General features: G+C 45.4%; 1 protein-coding gene across 3 annotated transcripts in view; it reads left to right on the plus strand.

The window, feature by feature from the left end:
* DDX47 (DEAD-box helicase 47) overlaps positions 1-27,101 on the plus strand; it is a 612,119-nt gene that overhangs the window by 353,846 nt on the left and 231,172 nt on the right. For 2 of the 3 annotated variants that reach the window (XM_077452460.1, XM_077452459.1), the window contains exon 8: positions 20,754-20,900. The exons of the other annotated variant lie outside the window; for it this stretch is intronic. In XM_077452460.1, coding sequence (XP_077308586.1) covers positions 20,754-20,900 — 147 coding nt within the window. The remainder of the gene's footprint in view (positions 1-20,753; positions 20,901-27,101) is intronic. 3 annotated transcript variants of the gene reach the window in all.

Below are 27,101 nucleotides of genomic sequence, written 5' to 3' on the forward strand. Positions count from 1 at the left end.
TCGGTCCCCAAAAATTTGGTGGTGCGTTATCCCTTTGAGCAAAGCCTTCTCAAAAAGTGGTCCGCTTCTCTGGTCGTGGACCCCCCAGTATCTAGGTTAAATAAAGTAACCACAATCCCGGTTGAGGGGACTCCTGCATTCAAGGATCCCACGGACAGGATGGCCGAGGCAGTGGCTCGTTCCTGGTTTACGGTTGTGGGGACAGCTGTGCAACCTTAACTGGTGTCGCAGACACTGAGTGGGCAAAACTTTTGCACCGCAAATTGGGAGAGCATAACCCTCCCCTGTCTGCCTAGAGCTAGCAGACCAACTAGTGCATGGTCTTAAGTACATTTGTGACGCGGCCCTGGATACTCTCCCCCTGTTATCCAAGGCTTCAGTGTCAGCTATGGTGCTGAGGCGCCTCATTTGGCTGAAATTCTGGTCTGCTGACCAGGCACCCAAGAAAGCCCTGACGGATCTTCCCTTCTTTGGCGACCTGCTCTTTGGATGACATTATTAAGAATGCCACGGGTGGTAAGAGTGCACTACTCTCACAGGCCAGGAAGGCTAAGGAGCCATGCCGCAGGCAAGGGCCCTGTTTTTTTCACCCCCCGGTGTTTCGGCAAACCGCCTCCAGCCCGACACGATGCCCACGGACAGTGTCCCTGGAACCTCAAGCCTAACAAGCCTGCGAACAAAAGTGCTACCGCATGAAGGTTTGCCCCCACCCACTTTTCGGTGGACCTCCCGGTTATCCGACCAATGGGTCTGCAATCTGATTTCCACAGGCTACAAGATAGTTTCTCTCTTGGCCACCAAATAGATTCTTCCCCTCCAGCATACCCGTGTCCCTGGTTCACCGGGAGGCCCTGTTAGGAGCGGTGAGGGACTTGCTGAATCGGGGGTGATTGTACCAGTTCCGGAATCGGAACGCTTCCAGGGGTTATACTCCAGTCTGTGGTTCCCAAGAAGGAATGTCAATCTTGGGCTTGAATGCCCTCAATCACTTTGTAAAAGTGCAGAGGTTCAGAATGGAATCAGTTCTCTAGTCGCTGCACTCCATCAAGGGGACTTCCTGGCGTCCTTGGACATTCAGGATGCTTACCTGCACATACTCATACCTTCGGCATCAAAAATTTCTGCGTTTGGCAGTCAGGGAAGCCCACTACCAGTTTGTGGCTCTTCCTTTTGGCCTGGCATCAGCCCCCTGTGTCTTTACCAAAGTACTTTCTCCAGTATTGGTGTTGCTGACACAACGCGGAATCGTGATCGTGGGTTACCATGACGATCTCCTCCTGAGAGCTTCTTCCGCCTCAGAATTAGAGGAGGATGTGGCGATCCCCTTGCAGACACTGCAAGAATTTGCGTGGCTGTTGAACCTAAAGAAGTTGGTGGTTGTACCGACTCAGCGTCTGGAGTACCTGGGGTTACTGTTGGACTCCAGGGAAGAGAGGGTTTTTCTCCCCTCAGACAAATTGAGGACTCTCGGATCGGCGGTCAATCTACTGATGAGATGCAAGTGGTCGTCTCTCCGCTTTTGCATGCGAGTACTGGGGCTTATGGTGGCCTCCTTCGAGGCGGTACCCTATGTCCAGTTCCACACCAGAGTCCTGCAGAAGGAGATTTTGACAAAGTGGGACAAATCTCCATTGTCCCTGGTTCGACAGATCCAGGTGAATTAACCAGTCAGGGACTCCCCGATCTGGTGGTTGAGGTCCCCGGCGATTCAGTCCGGGAAATCGTTCCTTCCTCTGACATGGACGGTGATCACTGTGGACACCAGTCTATCCGGATGGGGTGGAGTGATGGGGATTCAGTCGGCTCAGGGCCTCTGGTCGGCGGAGGAATCCAAGTTGCCGTTCAACCTGCTCGAATAGAGAGCGATCAGGCTGTGCCTCCACACATGGTCGATGAGTCTTCAAGGGCATCCGATCAAAATACAGTAAGACAACGCCACGGCTGTGGCGTACATAAATCACCAAGGAGGAACAAGAAGCTCAGCCGCCACTCGAGAGGTAGCTCACGTACTTCGGTGGGCACAGCGACACGTACCGGCCCTGTCGGCCATTTACATCCCAGGGGTGGAAAATTGGCAGGCGGACTGAGTCGACAGATGCTGGACCCAGGAGAATGGGCATTGCATCCGGAGATGTTCAGGCTGCTGTGCCTGAGGTGGGGCACACCAGACATGGCTCTATTGGCCTCCCATCTCAATCAGACGGTACCTAGATTCGTGTCCAGGACCAGAGATCTGTGGGCAGACGCGTCAGAAGCATTGGTGGCTCTGTGGGATCACTATCCCAGTGATCCTGGTTGCCCCAGATTGGCCTAAGCGGGCCTGGTACACAGACCTGGTGCGTCTTGTGGCAGACACTCCCTGGCGACTGCTGTTGCAGGAGTATCTCCTATCTCAAGGTCCAATCTTTCACCCTGCTTTACCATCGCTGGCTTTAATGGAATGGCTGTTGAAAACCAGGTATTGAGGAACCAGGGTCTGTCTGACTCGGTGATTCCAACGATGTTGAGGGCGCGGAAATCTTCTTCCAGGGAGATATACCATCGTACTTGGAAGGCCTTCATCTCCATGTGTGAGGAGAAAGGGTGGAATCCGTGCTCTTTCCCTATATCCAGGATCCTGCTGTTTCTTCGGCAAGGTGTAGACCAGAAGTTGGCGTGGAGCACCATCAAGGGACAAATTTCAGCTTTGACTGTTTTTTTCCAGCGACCCCTGGCATCACACTCATTAGTGTGTACCTTTTGTTCAGGGGGTGCGACATGTAGTCCCTCCGGTGCGTCCTCCTTTACCTCCGTGGGATTTGAACCTGGTGTTGACGGCGCTTCAAAAGCCGCCGTTTGCAAATATCAGGGAGATTCCCTTGTTGACCCTTAAACAGAAAGTGGTCTTGTGGCCATCACATCGGCCAGGAGGGTTTTGGAATTGGCTGCCTTGTCATGCAAGTCTCCTTTTCTGGCCATCCACAGGGATAAGGTGGTGTTGCGTCCGCATTCGTTCTTTCTACCAAAGGTGGTTTCGGCTCTTCATATCAATGAGGACATTGTATTGCCATCGTTGTGTCCTAAGCCTTAGCACCCCAAGGAGGTGGCCCTTCACACTCTCGATGTGGTTAGGGATCTGCATGTGTACTTGTCTGCTACAGCTCCCTTTCGGAAGTCAGACTCACTGTTTGTTTCAGTGGCTGGTCCTAAGAAAGGCATGGCAGTCTCGTCGGCCCCCATTTCCTGGTGGATCAGACAGATTGTAGTCCAGCCTGTGCCATGAAGGGGCAGGTGCCCCCCTTTCCAGTCACGGCCCACTCTACTAGAGCAATCGGAACGTCTTGGGCCTTCCGACACCAGGTGCGCTCAGGTGTGTAAGGCGGCGACCTGGTTGTCTGTCCATACGTTTACAAAGTTCTACAAGGTAAACGTTAGTGCATCGGCTGATGCCTGTTTTGGCCGCAAAGTTTTGTAGGCGGCCGTGTAGTTTAAATTGATTTTTTTTCTTGGTTTTTCGATAAAAACACAGTACTGTTTTGTTAATGCGCTGTTGTATTACTTCCACAATGTTCCGGTTTTGGGGATCACTCGTGTTGAGGATACCCGGTTATATGGTGGAGTTTTTCCACACACTGCTGTTTTTTTGTGGGTTTAGTTTCACTAGTTCCCACGTGCCATGATGGATGAATCTTTTATGCTGTTTTTTCCCACCCCTCGTTTGGCACTGCTTGGGGACGTCCCATTTAGTTAGAGAGGAGCTGTGTCAGTCGGTGAATATAAGGGGAAATAGGATTTTTGTACTCAACGTAAAATCCTTTTCTCTGTAATTCCCTGACCGACACAGCACCCGCCCCTCCTTTTCTCTTCATTATACTGCTCGTTGACGTACTGAATCTGCTGGGAGCAGTGAGGAGGGTTGATAGCACAAGGTCCGCCCCCTTGGGGCGGCATTAAAAGTTCTGTGTATTATGTAACAATTTTACCTAGTTCTCCTAATGGCAGGCTATACAATCCATTTAGTTACAGAGAGGAGCTTTGTCGGCCGGTGAAGAGCTGGAAGAAGGAGCGGAGGCCCGACAAGAAGAACCAAAGAGGGGGACAAGATCCCGATTTTGGAAGAAGACCCCTGGGCGGCGACGAAGAAGCAAGCCGGGCTCCTGCGCTAGTAAAAAAACTAGCAGAAGATAGTGGAGGAGTCCGGCGGGAAGATCCCCCCAAGATGGAACAAGACCCCTGGAGCTGTACATTAAATTACTTTGAACCTTGTGTTGTGTTTTATTTAAAAAAAAAATTCACCAGGTGAATGGAAAGGGGTACATTGTACCCCAATACTCATAAACATAGGGTGGGGGGCCGGTATCTGGACACCCCCTTATTAAAGGGGGATTCCAATGAGCCCCCCGCCCGCAGACCCCGACAACCAATGACCAGGGTTGTCGGGAAGAGGCCCTTGTCCTCATCAACATGGCTCCCCTTCCTCAAAGCACCCCCCCATGTTGACTGGCCAGGCTGCGTCCTCGGATAAGGGTCTGATATGGACTTTGTGGGGGACCCCTACGCAGTTTATTCGGAGTAGGGCTTCCCCTTTAAGTCCATACCAGGTGACAGGGCCAGCGACGTGTCAATCTCGCCGATGGAGACGGTGACATTGACCTCCATCGCTAGTCCCGTCTACCTGGAGCCACATTCAAAATGAACTGACTTTTCTCCGTGTGCGGGAAAGTCCTTCATTTCAAAAGTCCGGCGAACTAGTGCAGAGATGGCCAATCCGGCCATCAAAATTGAATTTTTGAGTCAAAACTACTTTCTAAGTCCGGTCTTTTGGAGGAAAAAGAAGTCCGCCGGAGCCCACACACGGGTGGATTGTCCGGCGGACTCTGGTCCACTGTCCAAGTCCACCGGGTAGTCTGATCGTGTGTACGCGGCATTAGTCTTAGTCATTTTATTTTTATATTATATTTATTAATTTTTTTATTTTATCTTGTTATGGTTCAATGTGCACTGACTGCAGTCTGCACTGCAGGATATGCTGCAGTAAGTTTAATTTATAATTTTGTATTCCATTTGATTTTATCTTCTGTGTCCACTGTCCAATTTTTTTTGGGTTGCTTTATTAACCACTTGACCACTGGGCATTTAAACACTCTTAAAGAGGAAGTAAAGGCAAAAAATAAATAAAATAAAAAACGCACCCTGTAAGGCAAAGGCATAATGAGCTAGTATGCATAGCATACTAGCTCGTTATGAATAACTTACCTGAGAACGGTCCTCCGTCTTCCTCTTCGCCTCTGCCATGTATCCCAGAGCGACTTCCGCTTCTCGCTGCTCCAGGGCTGTGATTCCTGCCCAGTGTGCCGGCTGTGTTTTTGTAAATATCTCCTAATCCGTATAGGTTTAGGAGATATTTCTTGGACCTACAGGTAAGCCTTAATCTAGGCTTACCTGTAGGTCAAAGTGGTTTGTAAGGGTTTACAGCCACTTTAACCAGACCAATTTTCAGCTTTCGGTGCTCTCACATTACTCAGTCATGCAACACTACCCATTTGAATTTTTTGTCCTTTTTTTTTATTTTTTATTTTTTTTTCACACAAATAGCTTTCTTTTGGTGGTATTTAATCACCTCCTGGGTTTTTATTTTTTGTGCTATAAAAGAAAAAAGACCGAAAATTCTGTAAAAAAATAAATAAAAAAGTTATACTACTACATATCTTTGGTAAAAATAAGTAAAAATTTGTGAATATTATTTGGTCTTCATCTCATTTCTTGAGGCTCTGACATGTCAGGAAAGTACAAATACCCCCCAAATTACCCCCCCTTTTTTTAAAGTAGACAGTCCAAGGTATTTAGTCAGAGGCATGGTGAGTTTTTTGAAGTTGTAATTTTTTTCCACAATTCTTGGGAAACATTTTTTATTTTTTTTTTTTGTTTTTTTTTACAAAATTGTCATAAGTTATTTCTCATACACAGCATGTGCATACTTCCTATTACACCCCAAAATACATTCTGCAACTCTTCCCGAGTATGGCGATACCACATATGTGGGACTTTTACACAGGCTGGCCACACAGAAGTCCAAATGCACCGTCAGGGGTTCTAGGAGCATAAATGACGCCTCTAATTTCCTAACGACCTATTACATTTGTGAAGGCCCTGGAGCACCAGGACAGTATAATTACCCACAAAATGACCCCATTTTGGAAAGCAAACACCTCAACGTATATTCTATGAGGCATAATAAGTCTTTTGAACAGTTTTTTTTTTTTTTTTTTTTTTTACACAAGTCTTCGGAAAACGTGGAAAGAAAATGAAAACATTTTTTTACACAAAGTGGTCAGTTTATAAGATATTTCTAACTCAAAGCATATACATAGCAAAAATGACACCCCAAAAAACATTCTGCTACTCATCCTGAGTATGGCGATACATGTGTGTGACTTTTTTACACAGCGTGTCCACATACAAAGGCCCAACATGCAGGGAGTGCTGTCAGGTGTTCTAGGAGCATAAATGACACCTCTAATTTCCTAACGACCTATTACATTTGTGAAGGCCCTGGAGCACCAGGAAAATGGAATTACCCACGAAATGACCCAATTTTGGAAAACAAACGCCCTAAAGTATATTCTATGAAGCATTATCAGTCTTTTGAGCAGTTATTTTTTTTTTACACAAGTCTTCAGAAAACGTGGAAAGAAAATTAAAATCTTCTTTTTTTTTTTTTACACAAAGTTGTCCATTTATAAGATATTTCTAACACATAGCATGTATAGCAAAAATGACACCCCAATACACATTCTGCTACTCCTCCTGAGTATTGCGATACCATATGTGTGAGACTTTTACACAGCCTGGCCATATACAGAGGTCCAACATGGAAGTGGTACTTTCAGGCGTTCTAGGAGCATAAATTACACATCTCATTTCGTTCCTACCTATCACACTTTTGAAGGTCCTGGAGCACCAGGACAATAGAATTACCCACAAAATGACCCCATTTTGGAAAGCAAACACCCTAATGTGTATTCTATGAGGCATGGGCTGAAAATAGGTACTCGGGTACTCCGACGGGCTGGTGACAGGTACTCGGGTACTCCGACGGGCTGGTGACAGGTAATCGGGTACTCCCGACGGGCTGGTGACAGGTACTCGGGTACTCAGATGGGCTGCGACAGGTACTCAGGTGGGCTGAGACAGGTACTCGGGTACTCAGATGGATTTTGACAGGGTACTCGGGTACTCAGATGGGCTGGGACAGGTACTCGAGTACTCTGATGGGCTGGGACAGGTACTCGGGTACTCTGATGGGCTGGACCAGGTAGTCGGGTACTCTGATGGGCTGGGACAGGTACTCGGGTACTCTGATGGGCTGGGACAGGTACTCGGATACTCAGATGGGCTGACAGGTACTCTGGTACTCAGATGGGCTGACAGGTACTCTGGTACTCAGATGGGCTGGGACAGGTACTCGGTTACTCGGATGGGCTGGGACAGGTACTCGGGTACACAGATGGGCTGGGACAGGTACTCGGGTTCACAGATGGGCTGGGACAGGTACTCTGGTTCACAGATGGGCTGGGACAGGTACTCGGGTTCACAGATGGGCTGGGACAGGTACTCGGGTACTCGGATGGGCTGGGACAGGTACTCGGGTACTCAGATGGGCTGGGACAGGTACTCGGGTTCACAGATGGGCTGGGACAGGTACTCTGGTTCACAGATGGGCTGGGACAGGTACTCGGGTTCACAGATGGGCTGGGACAGGTACTCGGGTACTCGGATGGGCTGGGACAGGTACTCGGGTACTCGGATGGGCTGGGACAGGTACTCGGGTACTCGGATGGGCTGGGACAGGTACTCGGGTACTCAGATGGGCTGGGACAGGTACTCGGGTACACAGATGGGCTGGGACAGGTACTCGGGTACACAGATGGGCTGGGACAGGTACTCTGGTACACAGATGGGCTGGGACAGGTACTCTGGTACACAGATGGGCTGGGACAGGTACTCGGGTACTCAGATGGGCTGTGATGGGTGATGACAGGTACTTTGGTGACAGGTCCTGTTTATTGGGGGGATAATCAGTGTGGTTGGTGTGTACACTGAGTGTTAACGAGATATTACCGCAATCTCCTCCTCACACACGATCAGTGTGTGAGGAGGAGAACCCGGTAACCTCTCGTTACCGTGGTTTGTTTACATTCTGTGACCGGCTGTGATTGGACACAGCCGGTAACGTGGTAAAGAGCCAATTTTATTGGCTCTTTACTACGATCGGGATTGGGCTGTGTCAGGGTGACAAGCCACATCCCCGATAGGCGCTCTGCTTGTGCCCTAGGTGCGTGCATGAGCCCTATAACGGCACAGTACATGTGACTGGCTGTGATTGGACACGGCCGGTCACATGTATCGGGGGGGGGGGGGGGGTGTGTGGATGGGTAGGAAAATCCCACAGATGGGGGATGGGCTGTGTCCGAGGGACATGGCTCATCCACGATCGCCGCGCTGCGGGCCCCTGGGGGCCTGCAGGAGTGGTGAAATACAGAGGCCATCATATGACGTCTACCCAGTATGGGAGATCCCATTTGTGGCCGTCGTATGACTATAGCCGGGTATTGAAGTGGTTAAAGATGAAGTTGCGCCAAGTAAATAGATACCTAACATGTCACCCTTCAAAATTGCACACGCTTGTGGAATGGCGCCAAACTTTGCTACTTAAAAATCCCCATAGGCGACGCTTTAAATTTTTTTTACTGGTTACATGTTTTTTTTTTTTTTTTTTTTTTTTTTATTGAAAGGCTGATGAGATACAGATATCAAAACAACATATTGATAACGCATAGACACTTGTACAGCATACAGGAGAAAAGTTGCAAACAAAAATACCGATAGACACAGAATCTTATCAAGCAGATACAGGATAAGTAGCCACATCTGTTCATGGATATAGTAATATCTCCTTTTAATGACAGCCAAAATTTTTATATAACTGAGCAGTAAAACAGAAAGAAAAAGAGGATAAGGTTAAGGCAGAAAGTTATACAATGTCTCTAGTGCCGATCCAAGGTGCCCATTGAAAATACAAGGCAGAGGATTTCCCCTCTGATGTGAAAAGAATTTGTTCATATTTAAAAGTTTCATCTATTTTTTTGCTTAGTTCGCTTAAACAGGGAGGATCCGGGGCTCTCCATTTTTGGGCTATCAAGAGTCTGGCTGTTGTCAATATTTGGGTTACAATAAATCTAAGGGATGGCGGAAATTGGTCTATGTGTATGTTTAGAATTGCCAGTTCAGGGGTTGCTTCTCTAAGAATGCCAGTGGTTCTGGAGATGAGAGCAAAAACTCCTCTCCAACAATTTCTAGTACAAGGACACTCCCACACCATATGCAACAGCATACCCACTTTTCCACATCCTCGCCAGCAGGCGTCTGAGTTCCCCTTTGCAAATTTTGCTGTAATATATGGGGTGAAGTACCACCTTAAAAGTAGTTTGTGTTGTTTCCTAATGTGTCATGGATCTGATGTAGCGACCAGTGCTCTTAATAGCTGCTTTCCATTGCTCATCTGAGAATGAGGTGTCTAGATCTCTCTCCCACTTCTGGAAAGGATGTATTTTCGTAAAATCACTTTTAGATTGTAATAGATCATAGAAAAGGGAAATACCTCCTCTGACTTTCGCCACATCAGTCCAGAACGACCATGCCTTGTGAGGGATTAGCACCATGGTCCCTCCATGCTGTTTTAGAAAAGAAGCTATTCGCAAATAGGTAAAATAGGCTGTAGAGGGAATATCATATTTAATCGCTAGAGTTTCAAAAGGGATCAGCTTACTGTTCTTGAATAAATCTGAAACCAGTGTCCTGGTTACATGTTTTGAATTACAAAGGAGGTCTAGAGCCAAAATTATTGCTCTCGCTCTAACTCACATGTGTGGTTTGAACACCATTTTTATATGTGGGCGGGACTTGCGTATGCGTTCGCTTCTGCATGCGAGCACATGGGGACAGGGGCACTTTAAATTTTATTTTTTTATTTTTATTCATTTTACTTTATTTTAGTTTAACATTTTTTTTCACCAAAAATTTATTTTTTGATCACTTTTATTCCTATTACAAGGAATTAAATTAATAGGTACGATGACTGCCGGGTGTGGAGAAGCGACTCGGTGTACATCTTGCGGCATGTATGCGTTCCTTGATCATCTGATCGAGGGTGAATACTGCTGTGCAAAATGTAAGCACATTGTTTCCCTGGAAGCCCAGGTTCTGAATCTGGGGAAGCAACTGTCAGCACTGAGAGGACCCTCCACCCTCAATGAAAGCCAGGAACGTACACGGCAGGGGCCAGCACAGAGTTGGATGGAGACAGAGGTGCAGGCACTAGCGGAGAGTAGATGGGTGACAGGAAGGTTAGAGGGGCAAGTGCCAGGGAGGCCAATCCAGGGCTGGAGCATCCCAATAAGTACGCTCCATTGAGTGACATTGGTGATCCCAGTCAGGGACCAGCACTACTGGAGCTGAGGGATTCTCCTAGCTACCAGGAGAAGAGCTCCTCCAGTGAGAGTGGGTGGGGGGGAGAGCGAAGGAAAAGGAAAGACAGATTCTGGTGGTAGGGGACTATATTCTTAGGAGGACAGAGAGGCCAATCTTTAACAACAACCTGAAGTGCCGAACTGTATGTTGTCTGCCGGGCGCTCGGGTTCGGCACATCACGGATCTGGTGGACAGATTACTGGGAGGGGCTGGGGAAGACCCAGCTGTCATGGTGCACGTTGGCACCAATGACAAAGTCAGAGGCAGATGGAGTGTCCTAAAGAATGATTTTAGGGACTTGGGAGCTAAATTGAGGAAAAGGACCTCCAAGATAGTATTCTCAGGAATACTACCAGTACATAGAGCCACACCAGAAAGGAAGAGGGAGATTAGGGAAGTAAACAAGTGGCTCAAAAGCTAGTGTAGTAAGGAGGGGTTTGGGTTCCTGGAGGACTGGGACGACTTCTCAGTCGATAACCGGTACTATAGAAGGGACGGACTGCACCTAAATGAGGAGGGTGAAGATCAGCTGGGATTAAGGATGGCCATAAAGTTAGAGGGGTTTTTAAACTAGGCGATGGGGGGGAGGGTTCAGAGATAGAGGTAGTCAGCGTGGAGCATATTCCAGAGGGTAATATTAGGGGCATTAGTGGTGGGGTAACCAAAGCACATAAACCCAAGGTGGATATGGTGGCAGGTCCTAGTTGTAATCTTGGAACGCCCAAGAGGATAGTATGTGACCGGTCAAAATGTATTAATACATTAAAATGTTTGTTCGCCAATGCCAGAAGTCTGCCAAGCAAAATGGGCGAGTTGGAAGCTCTGGTGCATCAGGAGAGCTATGATGTAATCGGTATTGCTGAAACTTGGCTTCATTCCTCACATGACTGGGCTATTAATATTCCTGGCTATGCACTCTTTCGGAAAGACAGAGTAAAAAGGAAAGGTGGAGGGGTCTGTCTGTATGTGAGAAATGATCTCAAAGCGAGTGAGAAAGAGGACCTGGTGGACGGAGAGTGTGATGAGTCTGAGGCATTATGGGTGGAACTGCATACAGATGTGCGTAGTTCAAAGTTAATCATTGGAATTTGTTATAGGCCACCCAATGTTAATGAGGAGGTGGAGACTCAGCTCCTTGCAGAGATAGAAAGGGCTGCAGGGGGTGGGACAGTGATAATAATGGGGGATTTTAACTACCCAGAAATTGACTGGGGTAATGGCACTGCTGGGACAGTTAAAGGGCAAAAATGTGTAAACCTATTACAGGAAAATTTTATGGTCCAGTTTATTGAGGCCCCAACTAGGAATGATGCTCTGTTGGACCTGGTAATCTCAAACCATGCAGAACGTATTACTAATGTTCAGATAAAGGAACATCTGGGTAGCAGTGACCATAACATGATTTATTTTGATGTTAGCTGTAAGCAAAAATCACATACGGGAAAGATAAAAACACTTAATTTCAAGAGAGCAAATTTTCTAAGGATGAGGGCTGCTCTCCAGGACTTAGACTGGGAGAGAATATTGGCACCAATGGTCACAGAACAGAAATGGGAATTCTTCAAAAAGACTGTTAGTGATCTCACGGCAAAGTATATTCCCATGGGCAATAAGTTTAAAAGGTTAAAAATAAAACCGATGTGGCTCACGGCCAAAGTTAAAAAAAGCTATAAACTATAAAAAAAAGAGCTTTTAAAAAATATAAAAATGAACGAACGCTAGTGTCATTTAAATGTTACAAGGAATATAACAGAATATGTAAAAAGGAAATCAAGGATGCAAAAATTCAAAATGAAAGACAGATGGCAAAAGATAGTAGGACAAACCCCAAAAAATTCTTCAAATATATTAATAGTAAAAAGGTTAAGTCTGAGCATGTAGGCCCTTTGCAAAATAATCTGGAGTGGGTGACTGGGGACCAAGAGAAGGCTAACTTATTAAATACTTTCTTCAGCTCTGTGTATACAAAGGAGCGTGGGGGAGCTCATGTCCATAATGGGGGTGGTACTGACGCAGCCCCAAATCCACAATGGCTCAAAAGTGATATGGTCCAGAAATATTTTGACGGAATAAAGGTGGATAAAGCACCTGGATCTGATGGCATCCACCCACAGATCCTAAAAGAATTGAGCTCTGTAATTTCAAAGCCATTGTATCTAATTTTTAGGGACTCATTAATGACAGGAATAGTACCACTGGATTGGCGCAGGGCCAATGTGCCTATATTTAAAAAGGGAACAAAGTCTTTACCAAGCAATTATAGACCCGTTAGTTTAACTTCTATAGTTGGGAAGATACTGGAGGGATTAATAAAAGACCACATAGAAAAGTTCTTGCAGGATAAAAATATTTTGAGCAACAGACAGCATGGATTCATGAAAGACGGAAGTTGTCAGACTAACCCGATTTCTTTTTATGAGGTGGTAAGCAAAACCTTGGACAGAGGGGTGGCGGTGGACGTGATATATTTGGATTTTGCAAAAGCGTTAGATTCAGTTCCACACACACGGCTCATGTGTAAGGTGAAGTCTACAGGTTTGGAAATATCAGTTTGTAAATGGATAGAAAACTGGCTAAAAGACAGAATTCAGAGAGTAGTGGTTAATGATTCTTACTCTGAATGGTCTAAGGTTATCAGTGGTGTACCCCAAGGTTTAGTGTTGGGACCCTTACTTTTTAATATCTTTATAAATGATATTGGGTCTGCGATCAAAAGTAACATTTCCATGTTTGCAGATGACACCAAGCTATGCAGTGGAATAACGTCCTTACAGGATGTCTCCAATTTACAAGCCGACCTCAATGCTCTGTCTAATTGGGCGACTATGTGGCAGATGAGGTTTAACGTTGATAAATGTAAAGTTATGCACTTGGGGGCTAAGAATATGCATGCATCATACATGCTAGGGGGAGTACAACTGGGGGAATCCATAGTGGAGAAGGATCTGGGGGTTTTGGTAGATCATAAGCTCAATAATAGCATGCAATGCCAAGCTGCAGTTTCCGAAGCGAGCAAAGTCTTTTCCTGTATTAAGAGAGGTATCTACTCCAGAGAGCGATATCATTTTGCCCCTGTTCAAATCATTAGTAAGACCTCATCTGGAATATGCAGTTTAGTTTTGGGCACCAGTTCTCAAAAAGAATATCGGTGAACTGGAGAAAGTGCAGAGAAGGGCAACCAAACTGATAAGAGGCATGGAGGAGCTCAGCTATGAGGAAAGATTAGAGGAACTGAATTTACTCACTCTTGATAAGAGGAGATTAAGGGGGGATATGATCAACATGTACAAATATATAAGGGGTCCATATAGGGAACTTGGTGTCGAGTTATTCACTTTACAGTCAACAAAGAGATCAAGGGGGCACTCTTTACGTCTAGAGGAGAAGAGAGTTCATCTCCAAATACGGAAAGATTTCTTCACAGTAAGAGCTGTGAAAATGTGATATAGACTCCCTGCAGAGGTGGTTATGGCCAGCTCAGTGGATTGCTTTAAGAAAGGCCTGGATTATTTCCTAAGTGTACATAATATAACTGGGTACTAACATTTATAGGTCAGGTTGATCCGGGGAAAATCCAATTGCCTCTCGGGGGATCAGGAAGCAATTTTTTCCCCTGCTTTAGCAAATTGGATCATGCTCTGCTGGTTTTTTTTTGCCTTCCTCTGGATCAACTGTGGGTATAGAATTGGGTATGTGGGCTGGTATGATTTTATATATATATATATCTATATCTATATCTATATCTTTTTTTTTTTTTTTTTTTGGATGGACTTTTTTCAACCTGACTAACTATGAATGTAAATATCCCCTGTAATAGGAATATGGCATTACAGGAACTCTTTATAGTGAGATATGGGGTCAATAAGACCCCACATCTCACCTCTAGGCTGGGAAGCCTGAAATAAAAAAAAAACAAATAAAAAAAAAAAGTTTCTGGAGAAGCACCGGAGGGTGACGGGGGGGGGGGGAGAGGTGTCCCCTCTCGCCTCCAGTAAGAACGATCAAGCAGCGGAACAGCCACTATGATCATTCTTAAGGTGTAGGGAATCATTCAAATATCCCTGCACAAAGTCAAGGATGTCATATGAGAGCCGGCGGGCGGGAAGTGGTTAAAATGCATTTTTTTTTTAACACAAAGTTGTCCATTTGGCAATATTTCTAACACACATAGCATGTACATACGAAAAATTACACATCAAAATAGATTATCCTACTCCTCCTGAGTACAGCGATACCACATGTGCGAGACTTCCACATTCTGACCACATACAGAGGCCAAGTACAGCCGAGCCTGGCTGAGCATGGCTAGGTATCACCGAGTATTGCAGGGTATCACTGAGTATGACTGAGTATGGCAATTTATGGCAGAGTATTGCTGGGTTTTCCAATTTATTGGTGGGTATTGCAGAGTATTGGGAGAGCATTGCTGTGTATTGGCAGGGCATTGCTGGTTATTGGCAGGGTATTGCGGGGTTAATTGTCAGTGAGCAGTGCTGTAGGCAATGCAGATCAAGCCCACAGCGTTGCTGACACCGATCTCGCCCCTCCACTGTACCAATCGGTACAGAGAGGGGAGGGAGGAACCGGCGTCATGGCGCTGCTTTTTTTTACAAGTGATCGCTCCATCATTTGACGGAGCGATCACATGGTAAACGGCCGCGATGAGCAGCCGTTTACCGTGATCCAGGACCCGGCGGTCACGGTTGCTTTCGAGTGCGCGCCCCAGGGGGGTGCGCAAGACCGGAATTCTGGGAGGATGTCATATGAAAGCCTCCCAGAGTTAAGCAACCGTCCTGTAGCCATCATTCGGCTAAGGACCGGTTCTTAAGTGGTTAAAGTACTTATTTACATCACTGGACTATTCTTCATAAAATTTATACTATATTGAATAATAATATAAGACAATTTTATATAAATTTATTTTTTAATATACAAAAAAAGCCATTTTTAGTTTCGGTTTTCAGCCTAGTGTATTTTTCATTTTCGGTATCGGTTTCGGCACCAAAAAACCCATTCGGTGCACCCCTACATGAAACCTGTTTGGTCAATATTAACTAGAGATGAAACAACCTTGGCTAAACCCCCCAAAAAACATGTTGCTGTGCTAACAAAAGCGATGTTGGTGTGGCTATCTCCTTTGCTGTGCCTTTGTCTTCTGACAGGGGGACTGTGCTGTGTGCTTAATGCTGACTTCCATGTTTCCTGTTACTTTAACTAGTTTGTTTGGACCAAGTTGGTCTAAACTAACTATTTGCATCACTAAGTTCCGCACTGCCTCTTTGTAGCTTCAGCTACACACCGTACACAGAGCTGGGGTCCAACTGTGAGACAGACTCTGACTGTCTCACACCCGGAACTATGCAGACTGGGTCTTTATATGCAGCTTTGTTTTCTGTGATTGAATACAAAGCTTACTCTAATTGGAGTTGGAGGGGCAGGTTGATGACCTCACGCTGTCCAAATGATTTGTATTCATTCATAGAATACAAAGCTGCCTTTGAATGGTTGAGCGCCTCTCAAACCGACTCTCTATTGTTGTGGTTGTGAAATGGGTAGTCTTTCTCACCGCTGGAACCCTGCACTGTGTACTGTTGTAGCGGAAGCTACATGCAGTACATAAAGTGTTTTGAGCCAGCGCAGCGGTTACTGAAGGAAATCGTCAGTTTGAACCAGCTTGATCCCAACAAACTAAAGTGATAAAAATGGAAATCAACTTTAAGGTCACCAAGGGAGGCAGGCAGATATCAGACAAAAATCGATACCTTAATGTCTCTAATTAGAGCCCGATTTCGGTGCCACTCATCATAGTAAATAAAAACATTGGTCACTCACAGCTTTTTGAGCCATCACATTGAAAAATGTAAAGTGTCTCCTTATTAGGAATTTAGCAAAGAGAATCAAGGTAAAGGTGTCTGCATAAATTGACTCTTGGGGTGTAAAGGGAATAGGCTTTTGCCTGCTCACCATTCCAGATGATGGCAGGCTCAAAAAAATAGTGGGAAGATCCTGAAGCAGACTCCTGAAGATCCTATGATATGGGGTGACCCCTAATTTGTCACCGGACCGACGAGAAGCTGCCAATGACAGGTTCCACACACGCCAACCGGAGGCTCCCCCTTGCTGCCTAGGCCTCAGTGCCGGCTTGCATTCCTGGGATCGTCCAGGTCATTCTGCTAGAAGGAGAGACTATTTATCACCTCTCCCAGCTTTTTGTTCTCTCCCTAAAGCCAGCTGGAATTTGTAGTCTACGACGATCAGTCCCCAGTGTAGATTTCTCTTTCAACTACTTGCCCTTGGATCCTTTGCTCTTCTGTAGGTTCTCACTCTGCATTCAGGATATGACACTGTAAGGTCTCCCCCACCCCAGCACAAGCAATTTAGCCAGGGGACCTGGCTACGTATGAATGCATCATAAAATATAGAGCATACTTAATTAATTTTTGTTTGGAGAAATCTATGTAAACTTAAAATTTCAGTGTTATGCCCTTTTATGTATCGTATGGTACACATTCAGCATAACCTCTATACAAGATTGTGCACAAAAAAAGGCATGGTTGGAAATTAAGCTTGGTGTGTTCTCTCACTCAATATCTCCAGTAAAGGTTCAAAAGTCCTTACCATAAATGTGTATTTCTTAAAACCTAATTAATGCCTGAATTTTTACTGCAAAAACGGGCACCTATTTTTGTGTACGTTTCTTTTTGAAACAATAATTATTCAGTGACTTTTCTTCTATTTATTACAACTACCGAAAAGTAATTCATGTTCCCATCATGCTGACGCCAGAAATGGTAAGGGACACCTAGGAAAGAAAAATCTACCCCTAAGATTACTCGTGAATTTAAAATATTGTTTGCATGTTTTTTGCCTGCAAAAGCCTGTATCACCAAAGCGCTAAGATTGCTGCTTGTCCCTGCTACCTTATGTGATCTGATTATGTAGTCAGCCAGCAGACTCGCTTAAGGGGACGTGGTTTAATCATTTTTTTATTATACTTTATATCACTATATAGTTTTACATTTCTCTTTGCTTTTACCTGCAATTTCTTAAGTTGGTGAAAAGGTTTCTAGTTTGTATTTTGGCATTTCTTGGTAAAATATATTTCCTATACACACTGTGATAAATTATATGGTTCATGTCGTGCATGTGATTCTGGTCCTGTAAAGTGGTTAACCCTTACCTATACCCAGTAGAACACATCCTCCCACATAAGCTGTACTTGTGTATTTGCAGCCATTTGTTTTGTAAATCTTTGTAAAACTCAGGGATGAAAAGCATTTGTCAGACTCACAAATTAGGTGGTGGAGAGCTGCAGCTATACACTGTACAAGAGCTCTTAGACCCCTTTCACACTGAGGCGCTTTTCAGGCATTTAAGCGCTAAAAATAGCACCTGAAAAGCGCCTCTCATGCCTCCCCAGTATGAAAGCCTGAGTGCTCTCACACTGGGGCAGTGCGCTTGCCGGTTGGGAAAAAAGTCCTGCAAGCAACATGCCTATTGAAATGAATCGGCCTGAAAAGCGCTTCTGTATTGCTGCAACACGGGTGCTTTTAACCCTTTCTACAGCCGCTGAGGCTAGCGAGTCTTTACTGCTAATGGACCCTCGCCCCAGTGTGAAAGTACCCTTATAGCTGATTGGAGGGAAGGGGAACCCCCCAGAATCAGAGCTGAAGCTGTCAGTGAGCTCGAGCTTCCTGCCCTGTAGCTCTTGGTGTCAGGAAAATTTGTCAGAAGTGACTAATGCAGATAACAGAGGAACTAAACAGCAGAGAAATGACACTAATGCCGCGAACACACCATCGGACTATCCGGCGGACAAACCGCCGGACTTTGCAGCAGAGGTCCGTCTGACTTTCCGAACAAGCGGACCTGCCCACGCACGACCAGACTTTTCGGGCAGACTAGGTCTGGCGGACAATCCGCCAGACTAGGGCGGGAGCCGGCCGGACTTTTGAAATTAACGGACTTGCCCACACGCAGAGAAAAGTCTAATCAACGCGGCTCCAGGTAGACACAGGAGATCAATGTCGCTGCCTCCATCGGCGAGATTGATACCTTGCCCTGTCACCTGGTATGGACTTAAACGGGAAGCCCTATGCCATAAAAACAGTGGGGGTCCCCCCAAAGTCCATATCAGACCCTTATCCGAGCACACAGCCCGGCCGGTCAGGAAAAGGGGTGGGGACGAGCGAGCACCCCCCTCCTGAGCCGTACCAGGCCGCGTGCCCTCAACATGGGGAGTGCTTTGGGGAAGGGGGGCCCCTGCGGCCCCCCCACCCCAAAGCACCTTGTCCCCATGTTGATGATGACTAGGGCCTCTTCCCGACAACCCTGGTCGTTGGTTGTCAGTCTGGGGGCGAGGGGCTTATCGGAATCCGGGAGCCCCCTTTAATAAGGGGGCCCCCAGATACTGCCCCCCCACCATATGTGAATAAGTATTGGGGTACCATGTACCCCTACCCATTCACCTGGTGAAAAAAGTGTAAAGAAAAAAACATAACACATGTTTTTAAAATGATTTATTGCACAGCTCCGGTGGTCTTCCGTCTTGGGGGGGTCTTCTTGCCGGATTCCTCCGCTATCTTCTGCTGCTTTTTTAGTAGCAGAGGAGCCTGGCTTTCTTCTTTGTCATCGCCACCATCCAGGGGTCTTCTTCCGACTTCTGGGGTTCTGTCCCCCTCTTCGGGGGTCTTGTCCCCCTCTTCGGTTCTTCTTGCCGGGCCTCCGCTATCTTCCTGTAGCTCTTTTACTAGCGGTAGCCCGGTCTTCTGTCAGCGCCAGCTCTTCTTCTGACTTCGGGGGTCTTGTCCTCCTCTTCAGTTCTTCTTGCTAGGCCTCCGATTTCTTCTTCCAGCTCTTTTACTAACGGTGGCCCGGTCTTCTGTTGCCGCAGCCTTCTCTTCTCTTCTTCTTTTCTTCCTTGAGATGTTGACTCGACGCTCTCTCCGGCCGCATTGACAGGGTCGTGTTGTGCGGCAACAATGGGCGAGATCACCGGGTGATGTCATATGTGACCCTTTCCCCTTTTGATGCCACAGTCCCAGAGGATGCTGGCATCACCCAGTGACCCCGTGCCTTGTCCCTATATAAGTCGCCGCACAACGCGTCCCTGTCATTGCGGCCAGAGAGCATTGAGTCAACATCTCAAGGAAGAAGAGGAGAAGAAGGTGGCAGCGTCAGAAGACCGGGCCACCGCTAGTAAAAGAGCTGGAAGAAGAAAGCGGAGGCCCGGCAAGAAAAACCGAAGAGGGGAGACAAGACCCCCTTTAGTCGGAAGAAGAGGTGACGGTGACAGAAGACCGGGCCACCGCTAGTAAAACAGCTGGAAGAAGATGGCGTTGGCCCGGCAAGAAGAACCAAGAGGGGGACAAGACCCCAGAAGACGACGAAGAAGAAAGCCGGGCTCCTCTGCTAGTAAAAGAGCTAGCAGAAGATAGCGGAGTAGTCCGGCGAGAAGACCCCCCAAGACGGAAGACCACCAGAGCTGTGCAATTATTTTAAGAACGTGTTGTGTTTTTTCTTTACACTTTTTTTTTTTCACCAGGTGAATGGGTAGGGTGGGGGGCCGCTATCTGGGGGCTCCCAGATTCTGATAAGCCCTCCGCCCGCAGACCCCGACAAGCAATGGCCAGGGTTGTCGGGAAGAGGCACTTGTCCTCATCAACATGGAGACAAGGTGCTTTGGGGTGGGCGGGCTGTGTGTTGGGATAAGGGTCTGATATGGTCTTTGGGGGGACCCCCTCACCGTTTTTTCGGCGTAGGGCTTCCCCTTTATGTCCATACCAGGTGACAGGGCTAGCGAGGTGTCAATCTTGCCGATGGAGGCGGCGATATTGTTCTCTTGCACTAGTCCCGTCTACCTGGAGCCGCGTTCAAAATGAACGGACTTTTCTCCGTGTGTGGGCAAGTCCGTTCATTTCAAAAGTCCGGCAGACTAGCGCACAGGCGCTCGGATTGTCCGCCGGACTGCTGAATCCGGTAGACAATTTTGAGTCAAAACTTCTCTTTAAGTCCTTCGGACTTATGAGAAAAAAATGTCAGCCGGAGCCCACACACGGGCGGATTGTCCGCCCGATAGTCCGATCGTGTGTACGTGGAATTAGTGCTTTGGAGAGAGGCAAGTAACACTATAGAAATATGTGCTTTGCTCAGATTTCATTTCTGAGGTTTACAACAAGTTCGTTAGAAAGGAAAATGTTCTCATCATGTAAGATTTTTTTTTATTTTGTGTTTTTCTCTTCCAGGACAGTTATTTAGTGTACATTTTGAATGAGTTGGCTGGAAACTCTTTTATGATATTCTGCAGCACATGTAACAACACTCAGAGAGTGTCCTCATTATTGAGAAATCTTGGTTTTACTGCCATCCCTCTTCATGGACAAATGAGTCAGGTAATTGAATTCTGAAAATATATTACTTCTATTTGTGGCTGTGTTAAAGAAGCGGTGTAAATATAATTAATCTAACTATCCAGGGTTACTGCTGTTAAACATGGAATTGAATAATACAATTGTGTACTTAGTAGTTTTGTGGTTTAATAGTTAGCAGTGCACTGTGGTTATGCAGTGCTGAGATTCAGGTTTAGAATCTACCAAAACTCCCATGCGAGTGGTGTTTGAATGTGGTCCAAATAGTGTGCGTTTGTTTCTTATTCATACATTGCAAGGATTGTAACATGAAACCAATGGGTTGTTCAGTAGTCAAAAATAGTTAAAATCCTCCCCAGTTCATGGATGCCAACCTGTAACCTGAAAACTATTATAACAAAACAATTGAAAAATCCAAAAAAGAGCAAAAGCATTAGACCAATTTAACCACTTCAGCCCCGGAAGGGTTTACCCCCTTTCTGAACATAGCATTTTTTGCGATTCAGCACTGCATCACTTTAGTTGAGAATCACACGGTCGTGCAACGTTGTACCAAAAAAAAATGGACATCCTTTTTTTCCCCCACAAATAGAGCTTTCTTTTGGTGCTATTTGATCACGTCTGCAGCCTTTATTTGTTGCGCTATAAACAAAAATTTTTTGAAAAAAAGCTATCTTTTTTATTTTGCTATAATATCCCAAAAAAATATATAAAATAAAGATTTATTCCACAGTTTAGTCCAATATGTATTCTTCTACATAATTTTGTTTTAAAAAAAAAAAAAATTGCAATAAGTGTATATTGGTTTGCGCAAAAGTTATAGGGTCTACAAAATAGAGGATAGATTTATGGCATTTTTCTTTATAATGTTTTTTATTTTTTTCCTAGTAATGGCGTCGATCTGCGTTTTTATTTTTTTATCAGGACTGCGACATGGCGGGCAGATCGGACACTTTTGACACTATTTTGGTACCATTGACATTTATACTTCGATCAGAGCTACAAATAGCCACTGATTACTGTATAAATTGCACTGTTAGGGAAGGGGTGAAAAACTAGCGGGCGATCAAGGGGTTAAGTGTGTTCCCTGGATGTGTTCTAACTGTAGGGTGGTGGGCTCACTACAACATGACAGATCACTGCTCACGATAACAGTAATCGGGAGCGGTCGATCCCTGTCATGTTGCTAGGCAGAACAGGGAAATGCTTTGTTTGCATAGGCATCTCCAGGTTCTGCCTCTTCTCGCTGAAATCGCGAGCCACCGGCAAACATCAAGATCGCGGGACCTGCGGACGCATGCCCGCTAGGCGCAAAATTTAAAGGGAATTACGGGTATGCCCTTTTGCTGCCCATGCCAATCTGCTGACATACAGTAAATTGGCGGTTGGCAAGTAAAAGTTTTGAAATACAATGATTTTTTAAGTAAAGAAGATGGGAAGGTACTTAAAAGTGACTAAACAATTTGAGTGACTTGGAAGATTGGGAGAATGGAGAAATATTCAGACTCTACTCAGCAAGAGGGAGGAGTCGGACTATCCCAAAGGAAGATAACATGAACTGACAGTACAGGTAATTATCAAAGTAAATTGAGTAGTGGTGTTTTTGTTTTTTGAACAACCACAAGAAATACAGACTGACAAAGGGACAGGGGAAAGAAAAAAAATAAATAAAAAAAATTTAACAATTAGAAAAGTAACAGGAAGTAGAAAAACAGCAAATATCAAGTACAAGAGCAACAAAGGACAAGTAAAGTACAGTTATTGGGTGTCCAGGGACAGGAACAGAATCTTACAGTGGTGAAAACTAAAGTAATATATCATATTTACCTCTGAACATCCATTATATAACATTATGAAATAGGGGCCTGTCTGTTTCTTCGACTGAGGGAACAGAGAAGTTCATTATAAATAAACTACATGAGGGTAAAATGGGGTTAGCCCCTGCGTTGCTTTCTGAAAATGAAACCAAAAACTGGAAGAGGGGATTATGGAGTAAGGTTGTGCTTATCGCTATGATTTGCAGGAATGTTTGAAAAATTGCATGCTTTCCTGCATTGCGCAAAAACATACTGCCCATTTGCAAACATGCAGTGATGCCATTAACCCTGAATGGAACCCCCACATATCTTGCAAATTTGCTTGCCAAAATGCAGGGTATTGCCCTGCCATAGGTTTTAGTGCAGCACAATTTTTAAAATGGGTCAGGCACATTTCTCATGCATAGGGCAGTACATTGAAATTAATGGGCCACCCTAAATGCGATGCACGAAAACACACAAAATAACATGTGCTCTATTGCACCTGTGAGATGTGAACAGAGATTAAGGTTGGCCATACATTATATAATTTTCTTGTAAAATTTTCCTTTTGATTTACCAAAGCTATATAATATGTGAAATCTAAACATTTTATAATTTGTATGTAAGGCAGGCCCTTATACTACATAGTTTGATTTAAATTTAAAGGAAATTGAATAAGAAAATTGTTTAATGTATGACCAGCTTAAGAGGATGTTCATTTCATCTGAACTGGGCCATGTTTTACTAACTTGTATAACCCATGCCTATGATTTTTGCCCTGTCTCTGATAATGGATTTATTAGCACCTTTAAGGAACTAATGTACAGATATTTGAGGATGTTTGGTCAGTCAAGGGACACAATTCACTACTTAATTTTACATCGGTTAGGATAATTCTTTCTTAGGAAAATGCTGCCAATTATGATTTTTGAACTCTGCAAACATGAGTCCACATACGTATTTGCAATGAACACCTCAACAGCAGATTACATCTTGAGAGAGATGATGGCATATAACTGAATATAATAGGATTCCAACATGCGCACTAACTCCTTTTGGAGGATTGGCCCACAGTTCAAAGACTTGGTAATGGGTAAGAACAGCTGGGTGCTTTATTGACATTATAGAGGAAGTCATTGCCTTTTGTGTGGGTCAGCTAAGTTTGCATGAACAGTATGTGTCTGACTGGAGCTGTACACAGCTATCATGAAAGCTGCTGCCAGACTTATCCACCTTACCAACCACTCATTGTCTGCCAACCCTCTCCTCCAATCTCTACACTGGTTCCCGATCGCCCAGCGAATTAAATTTAAAATACTAAACACAACTTACAAAGCCATCCACAACTCTGCCCGAGCTACATCACCAATCTTGTTTCCAAACATATCCCAAACCGCCCTCTCCGCTCTTCTCAAGACCTTCTACTGTTAAGCTCTCTCGTCTAATCCTCCCATGCCCTTCTCCAGGATTTCTCCAAAGCCTCTCTCATCCTCTGGAACTCACTACCTCAACCTTTCTGGGTATCCCCTACTCTTGCTACCTTCAGGCGATCCCTAAAAACATATCTCTTCAGGGAAGCCTATCACATCTCCAACTAATCTTTCTTTATTGTACATCATAGGACACAGAGTCTCAAGTAATTACTTGGTGGGTTATAGGCCTACCTTCAGGTGTTGACACTGGTATAACCAATACAGGAAGTTGACTCCCCTATATAACCCCTCCTCCTTCGGGGAGCATTCAGTTTTTTCGCCAGTGTCTAAGGTGTTGGTCACGAGTAAAGATGTGCTCTGCGGAGCTCCAGGAGGGGATCCATGCTGGATTTAAAGAAACCTCCACAATCGGATCCATCCTCGCCACTGAGGCCATAGGATGGTACCTGGACCTCGATGCAAGAACAAGGTTTTGCCTGTAATGCTTCTCTTTGAGAGCTGGACCCTAGGAACCAGGATGCTTTTTGGTCTTGCTACATTTCCTAAAGTCCTGAGGGGTACTATACAAGGCCCAAAAGAGCGGAACCCCTTTTAAAAGGGCCCCAGTCTTTGAGCGTGTTTAAACGCAGTCTGCTGTGATGGGTGAAAGTTGGATCTGTCTGTTAAATCAGCAGTATCCTGCAGCTGGGACAAGGTAAGGGAAGAAGCTTTGCTTTTTCCTTCAATATACCTTATATGCCTTATAAATGTCTCCTCTATAAGGAGTAACTTAAACTACCTATGATGTGTCTTGGTGCAGCTCTGTCTCAGAACATGTGTGGTCCCAGTGGCAGAGGGGGGTTCTTACTATAGATCTTGTGGGATTTGGTAAAAAATACAGCAGTTGCTAATACAGAGATGTGTATAAACTTCTATATGGGCGTGGCTGATTGGTTGACGCAGCTGCTTTAGCTGCATGGTTTAATTAAAACCCAGCACTTCCACCTAGTAACATTGGCAAACGCCCTATGCTTCTGTGGTTTAAAAAAAAACTATAAATCTGCTGACAGAACCTCCCCCCATTCCCCTCCCCCTTCCCCTCCCCCTTCCCCTCCCTCTTCCCCTCCCCCCTCCCCTTCCCCTCTTCCCCTCCCCCCTTGTAGAGGTGTATAGTATGTTCACCTTACTTTGTGTTGGCCATCCGGGTCCCTAGCAGGGCCTGAGAACGCAGAGGGGCATGTCCGCAAGGTCACGTGGCGCTGTGTTTGGATGTAACGTCCACACACACACATCACTTGCCACATAGCTGAGGGGAAGAGCTGAGGATGCCAATCAGGTTCCACCTGAGGCGTTGTATATCAGACACTCTCATTTCAGAGACTTTTTAACTGAAGAGAGGCAGTCTGTCACACTAAGAGACACCAGAGCGCTGAACGCATAAGGGTGTAAACAGGCATTTCAAGACAGGAAAAGCTATTGTTAGTAGCAAAAGAACTATTATTTTGTGTGTACCTCTGCTTGTGCTTTGCACTATGTCTTCCAGACCTACCGTAAAGGTACCTAAGGTGTCAACCCCCCAGTTATGCCTCCATACTGTCTTTCTCTTTGGAGAGATCAGACATGGCAAGCCAGGGTGAGTTATTGGAAGCTAGCGGTGGTGCAACTGGTTCACACAATTCAGCCCCTGTAGAGTTGACTGAAGATGCATTTTCCTCTGCCTTACAAGGCTTAGAAGGAAGATTAGTGGCTTTAATCGCATCCTCTATCCAGTGTATAGGAAGCGTCCTAGATCCCCCCCTCCCCACCTTAGACTCTTTACAGTCAGTGGAGGGTCCAAGAGAATTATGGGGACAGGATGGGGTTGATTGCCCTCAAATGATCGGGAGGAAAGACATGCGATTATTTCTCTGCGGAGGAAACAATACTTGAAGTTCCCAAGGATGCCTACTTCACAATCTGAAGTACAGAGGCTTGCAAAGATGGTTCGCTCTACTTGCATGCTACCCCTAACAGAGTTAGCTGAAGGGCCAGTCTCTTCCTTGGGTTCTTTGAAGCCTTTACAGCCTTTGCATGCGTTTCCCGTCCACGCATTACTAAAAAAGCTTATTTATACCGAATGGGATCATCCGGATAAGCATTTTTTCCCTTCCAATGAGACTTGCAAAGCTATCCTATGGAATAAAGAATCACTAAAAGATGGAAAGTTCCAGCAGTTGACGCTGCGATTTCCAAAGTGAAAAAACGTACCCAGTGGACAATGCGCTTATGCTTAAAGATCCAACAGATAAGAAGTTGGAAGGTCTATTAAAATCCTTTTTTTCTTAGCAGGTACTGTTGCTCAGCCTGCAATTGCAGCTATAGGCCTCTGTCAGTCCTTTTAAGGACCAGTTCACAGATGCTCTCAGATGAGCTCCCTGCACAACAAGCACAGGAACTGGCCGTGCTACCTAAAGCATTATGCTTCGCTGTAGATGCTATGAAGGATTCTATTCACCAGGCAATCGCGCCTTGCGTTTTGTACTTGTACATATGCAAAGGACCCTTTGGTTAAAGGGTTGGGCAGCTGAGACGCCTTGTAAGAACCTTCTAACTAGTTTCCCCTTTAAGAGAGAATGATTATTTGACAATAGTTTGGATAAATACATTCAAACTATTTCCAGCTGAAATTGTACTCTCTTGCCAGTCAAAAGAAAATATAAGCGTTTTTTCATTTAAACTGTACGGCCTCTGCCATCAGACCAGGCATGAAGGAAGACCTGGGGCTACAAGTCTGCAAAGCAGAATACAAGACCTCCTTATGAAGAGGCATCTCCCCTCACCAAGGTTGGGGGGAAGACTTCTGATGTACTCAGAAGTCTGGCAAAGGGAGATTCAGGACAAATGGACTCTCTCGACAGTGTCTCTAGGATACAAGCTAGAGCTTTGAGTTTCCACCATCTCGTTTTCTGAGATCAAACGTTCCCAAGGATCCAGGGAAAAGGCAATCCCTGTTGCAAGCATTAGACCGATTATTG

The sequence above is a fragment of the Lithobates pipiens genome, unplaced genomic scaffold (genome assembly GCF_037356315.1).
Source record: "Lithobates pipiens isolate NorthernLeopardFrog02 unplaced genomic scaffold, aLitPip1_a1.2 Scaffold_23, whole genome shotgun sequence".
Taxonomy (NCBI): Eukaryota; Metazoa; Chordata; class Amphibia; order Anura; family Ranidae; genus Lithobates; species Lithobates pipiens.